A 5,941-nucleotide genomic window follows, 5' to 3' on the forward strand; every position below is an offset into this window, starting at 1 on the left:
TCAAGGCTGGCATCAGATTTGGCCCAGATTTATCAAAAAAACAAAAACAAAAACAAAAACACAGGCCTGTCACATCACTGTATTCCTCTGTGCAAATGTCCACCTGGGTCTGCAGGTTGCAGTCATACAAAGCTTAGCTTTGGGGCAAAGAGCCCCAAACACGATTACATGTGGTAAGGGGACAGTCCAGCATTTTTCCACCTAATGTCTGTGCCATGTCTGTCGCATATGATCAGTTACCATAAACACTCACTTTAACCCCAGTCCTATTGACTCAAAACCCCAGACAGATGGAAGATGGAAGAAAAAAAAAATCCTGTACACTGCCTCGCAGCCACAATCACACGTGACAAAAACTCACTAAACTCTCTGAAAAACAAAAGAGATGAAGAGAGCGAGAGCGAGAGCGAGAGAGAGACACTGATAATAAATGAAGAAAGCTCTGATTCTTTCACATTTTCTCACGCTTTCTTACTCCTTCAGATCATGCATCGCAGGTAGGTCTACCTCTTGACTTGGAGAGACTGGAGCTTTCTCATTCAGGGTGGGTAATGTCCAGTAAGTAAAGTACTGTTTGAAGGGATTTGAACTCAAGTGTTGGAAACTGAGTTACTTTTTTACCGTAGACCTTCAGAGTACTTCTTGCGCTTTCCAAAGGCTGGGGGAATTCTCTGACTTTACTATTTAGGTATAAAATAAAACTACCACAACCATGCTAATGAAACAACAACAACAAAATACTAGCTTCCATGTTTAAGGTGGTGGTAACTTCAGATCTCTGCAGATGGCATTGCACAACGATAATCAGACAATTATTATAATACTTATTTGCCTTTTGGTTGTGTTAACTAACAAACTTAACCTAATGGATATGGCTGTTATTCCCCTGTCTTTGCCTTACAGAAAGCCAGCCAGAACAGACCCATGATGGAGGTCACCCTTAACCAAAGGAACTTCACCTTCACAAACTCCTCGGTGGGTTTTCAAGTGTTCTCTGAAAATGTGGACAGAGCCATCAACTTGATCACTTTAGTCATCCTTTTTATCACCATGGTTTCCCTGGGCTGCACTATGGAGATCTGGAAGATAAAGGACCATATCTGGAAGCCCAAAGGAGTGGCCATTGCTGTGGTGGCTCAGTTCGGCATTATGCCCCTCTCTGCCTTTTCCTTGGCTAAACTGCTCCAGCTGGGCCCCATGGAGGCCATGGTAGTGCTGGTGTGTGGCTGCTGTCCGGGAGGAAACCTCTCCAACATCCTGACCCTGGCACTCAGAGGAGATATGAACCTCAGGTAGACTTCTAATAATATGCTACAATCAGATAAATTACAGTGAGCAGAGTGCAAATGTTACCACATTTGTGGGGTTAATTGTGAAAGATTAAGGGGCTTGTTGTAAAAGTTGCTAAAATCATCTTTAAAACAGTCAGTACAGGTTCCATACAGGTCTTTGCTGTTGGAGCTTCCTAACCTAAATACATAAACATGTATGCATCCAAAAGAATATAATTAGTGAAAAGTGGCTGTTTAACATCACATTTATGGTACATTACTGATGAGTATGTGGATGAAGACCTCTGTCTGAACTGTCATGAATTTATATGGGAAGATACAGACCTCCGGTGTAGTTTTCTTTGGGGAGACTAACCCCCGCTGGGTGGAGGATGTACTTTATCCTGCTTAGCTCTTACTGTGGGTTGTTTACATGCTTTTACCACCACTAGGAAGGTGATTCGGATAACATAGTTATACACACAACTCAGTAATTAAATACAATTTAACATTGTCAAAATATATCCATAATACAAACACATTTGTATTTCCTCATTTCAATAGAATTTAATAGTTTTTACACTGGGTAAATAATCATTAGCTATCCCTAGACCTAAGCAAAGCTATATATCTGCTATTTCCTCAGCTCTGTAGCACAGACAATGAAATCTTCTGCGAGCGAAATACACTGGAACACTGGGACAATTATCCTGGACGTGTATTAAGCCAAAGGTAGTTAGTCAAGTCTCAGTTAGAGTTAATCTGGATTCGAGAACCTGGCCCTAAACATCCAAAGGTGCACCAGACACTGCTTCTAATTAGTCCATTCTGCTACTTTAAGGCGTTCAGTTGCACATACAACTTGTTTAATCTCTATTGAAAAGCACTGTCAATAGAAGTGGACTCTCTGGAGCAGCCAGGCATAGATGTGTTGTCACCAGTTTTTAATTTCTTATATTTATTGGAACTGTAACCTGACCAATTTAAATGACATGTAATATATTTATTACCATGACTTCCACTAAAAACCCTTATTTTGTAAAGTTGACGTTTTGGACATTTTTTGCAGAACAGTCACGATACAAATATCATATCCTTGTTGTCCAATGAAAAACATGTATCTCCTAATGGTTATTTTACAGGAGAAGGCTAAAATGTTCTGAGCTTTGAATGGAAGTCAATGTAAAATAAGAGTTTGTTCCAAGTCATTTGGAGCATTCCTATTGGTCCATTCATCCAGAACTATTCACACAGTGAACAGAGCAGCTACAGAAAACTAAAAATGGACAAAAAATGGAGATACATGTTTTTCTCTGGACAGCAGCGATATGACTGTATATAAGTCCCATCATATATGCCTGCCTATCTAAACATTAATCCCACTGCAAAGACTACTAGTCCCATAAGGTTCTATTTCAGGGTCTATGAAACTGATGAAATGTTGATTATGAGAGTATTGCAGTTATGCAGGTGAAGAACTGAAGTGTGGGCCTTTGTACAATATAATATTAACATCTTGCCAACGACTCTTCAGTATGACCTATTAGACAGTGTGAGTTGAATGACCTCTAGTGTAATGATAATTGATAACGAACTGTGATGTTTTGAGCCATCTGTTCACTCACCCCTCATAACATATCAGAGGACTCACTAAGGCCATGACTTAACACTTGAAATGCACGTTGAACTGTTGCCACAGTGGCTTGCTCAACATGTGTCCTAAGCGTATCTATGAGGCTAATGTGATTAGTACACACAAGGTCACACATAGTTAAAAGGTTAGAAAAACACTGCCCGATGCCCGAGACACTGATTTATGATATGATAAATCCATTTACTGTGGGGAGATACATGTGAGATTGCACTGTACAGAAATAAATGTACAGTATTTTGCCATTATTAACATTACATGTTAACCTCAAAAGACATGTGGTGGGTTTGGACAGTAGATAGCTGTGATACAGACACTGTAATGCTGTGAAATTAAGTTCACATTTAAGTTCTGTACATTTCCAAACCAATTACCAAACCAATCTCAATGACTTTCTTTACATCTTCAAATTTCTTTTTTAAAGAATTAATATTGTATGACATACACTGTATATCCAAATGTTTGTGGACACCCCTTCTAATTCAGTTGCAACCATTGCTGACACAGATGCTAATAGACTGCTAATAGAATTGGCCTCTCCTATTGGCACCATGCCTGCCATGTCAGGCGTGGGCTAGAGGGGTATAAAGCCCCCCAGCATTGAGCTGTGGAGCAGTGGAACTGTGCTCTCTTGAATAATTAGTGCTCACACCAATAGCACTATCGATCAATCGATGAGGTAAGGATGAGGTGGTGTGGTGTGGTGTGGTGATCATCCAACATTTTGACCTCATTAATGCTCTTGTCACTGAATGCAATCAAATCCCAACTGCAGTGATCCAAAATCTAGTAGATACCCTTCCCTGGACAGTAGAGACAGTAAATCCAACAAAAGCCAGATAAACTATTTTTTAATATCCTTGATTTCAGAAGAAACACTGAATGAGTAAGTGTCCCAATACTTTTGTCCATATATTGTAATACAATCTAAGAAACACGTCCCTTCACGTCTTTACTCCTTAGTCCTTCACCCTCATAACTGTAGTACTCTTATAATTAACATCGGCCCTAAAATAGAACCCTGTGGAACTCCACAAAATATGCTACTGCTCCTGCTAGTCATATCCTACTTATGCTTATTCCATCATATATAGGGCAATCTCATCATAGCTGAAAGCAGTGTGCTTCTGCCTCATCAGTTGTTTGTGTGTGATCTCCTTCTGTCTCAGTATTGTGATGACCACCTGCTCTACAGTGCTGGGGCTCGGCATGATGCCCCTGCTGCTCTACCTTTACTGCCAGGGCTTCTCTGGCCTGGAGAGTGCTGTGCCCTACACTGGCATCATCGCCAGCTTGGTCATGACCCTGCTGCCCTGCGCTGTTGGCATCTTCATCAACTACAAAGTACCGAAGTATGCCAGAATCATCACCAAGGTGGGCAGCAGTACAACACGGCTTATGGCTTAAACTAAAAACAAACTTGCTTGTTCACTTAAAGAGCTTTGTGCACAAACTCGGATCACCCATAGCTTTAAAACCACCTGCCAAAACAGATGTGACCCATCGAGGTGGGGGCTCCATGGATCACATCGATGAGCCATGGCCGCTTGTTATTCCCTGTTATGCCATTGCATACCAGGATCACCCCACAAGACTTGTCTGATCCAGTCGTCTAGAACGTCACAATTTGGCTCTCGTCAAAGTGTCTCACATTCTTACACATTACATCAACAAGAACTGACAGCTCACCTGCACGCCTCGAACAGATACTCAGTGGTTTTAATGTTATGGCTGATTGATAATGGAGATGGTTTGGTCAGTGTGTTTTCTGTGGTCTCAGGTTGGGTTGAGTATAATGGTGGTGGCTTTTACAGCCCTTGGTATTCTGGCCAGCATTACGGTAGGCAGTACCATCCTGGCGGTGACTTCACCTCCACTCCTGACCACTGCAGCGCTGATGCCACTAATTGGATATGTACTCGGATACCTTCTGTCTGCCCTTTTCAGGCTTAACAAACCGTAAGTTTGAAGACGTTACTGTGTGTAGATTTTTTGTATGTCCAGCTGTGTGATTTTCAAAGAACTGTATGAAATTCTGCTGGTAATGAATGAAAGTAAATGTCCACCAGTTACCATCATGCTAAATGGAAGCCATTAGCTTAAGCTCCTGAGCTATTGCTTTAAAGGCAACCCAGTACGGTTTAGTCCAACATACCACTGTAGCTCTAAGCCAAGTAGACCTGTACACTCATCTGAAGACGTATCAGGAGGCCGCTTCCTGCCCACTGTATACCCTATGGACATGAACAGCTTCAGATTCAAAGCTTGCTCACCTTTCTTCTCTCAACCCTCAGTTCTAGGAGAACTGTTGCCATGGAGACAGGCTGTCAGAACCTCCAACTGTGCTCCACCATCCTAAAGGTGGCCTTCCCACCTGAGGTCATCGGGCCTTTCTACCTGTTCCCCTTTATCTACATCATCTTCCAAGTGTCCGAGGCTCTGGTTTTCATCATCCTGTTCAGGTGCCACGAGAGACTGTCTTCAAAGAAGGAAAAAGTGGCGTATCACCAAGGCGCGCAGGACCTTCAGTAAAAAACGGAGACCAGATTATACACAACACAGCTATACTGCCTCATAAGACTGGAAGCCTTGCAGAAGGCTCGTCCTGTTCGTCCTTAAGAACAGAGTACATGTGTACATGCCTGCACCATGCCTCTGACTAACTGCCTCCTCGCAAGAAAGGCAAGGTGTTAAGGATGAAGAGACATCAGGCAACAATTATGGACTACATGCAGATATCATCACGGTCATATCAAAAACATGCAACCATGTTTTACTGTTCTATACTATAGCCATTGAACACAACAACTGGCCTTTATGCTGTGTGCACAGTGTAAGATAACTGGATTAAGAGAAATGGCCAAAATTATCATCCCCCTTGTGGAGTTACAATTTGCATATACAGTATTGTATTTTTTGCTGCACAACAGACAATAACTTTGGAGTTTGGGGATTTTCTGCAACAGAAAAATCCTGGTTTACCTAAGCCACTTACAATAATATAAATGATAGTGTATGG

General features: G+C 41.8%; 1 protein-coding gene across 1 annotated transcript; it reads left to right on the top strand.

Moving 5' to 3' along the window:
* The first annotated feature begins 927 nt into the window (after positions 1 to 927).
* Positions 928 to 5,454, top strand: slc10a1 (solute carrier family 10 member 1). Its single transcript, XM_072697477.1, has 4 exons — positions 928 to 1,292; positions 4,092 to 4,296; positions 4,703 to 4,881; positions 5,217 to 5,454. Exons 1-4 carry the CDS (start codon positions 928 to 930, stop codon positions 5,452 to 5,454), a joined length of 987 nt encoding a protein of 328 aa, XP_072553578.1.
* The last annotated feature ends 487 nt before the right edge of the window (positions 5,455 to 5,941 follow it).

Source organism: Salminus brasiliensis, chromosome 1, assembly GCF_030463535.1.
Source record: "Salminus brasiliensis chromosome 1, fSalBra1.hap2, whole genome shotgun sequence".
In the NCBI taxonomy this organism is placed as follows: domain Eukaryota; kingdom Metazoa; phylum Chordata; class Actinopteri; order Characiformes; family Bryconidae; genus Salminus; species Salminus brasiliensis.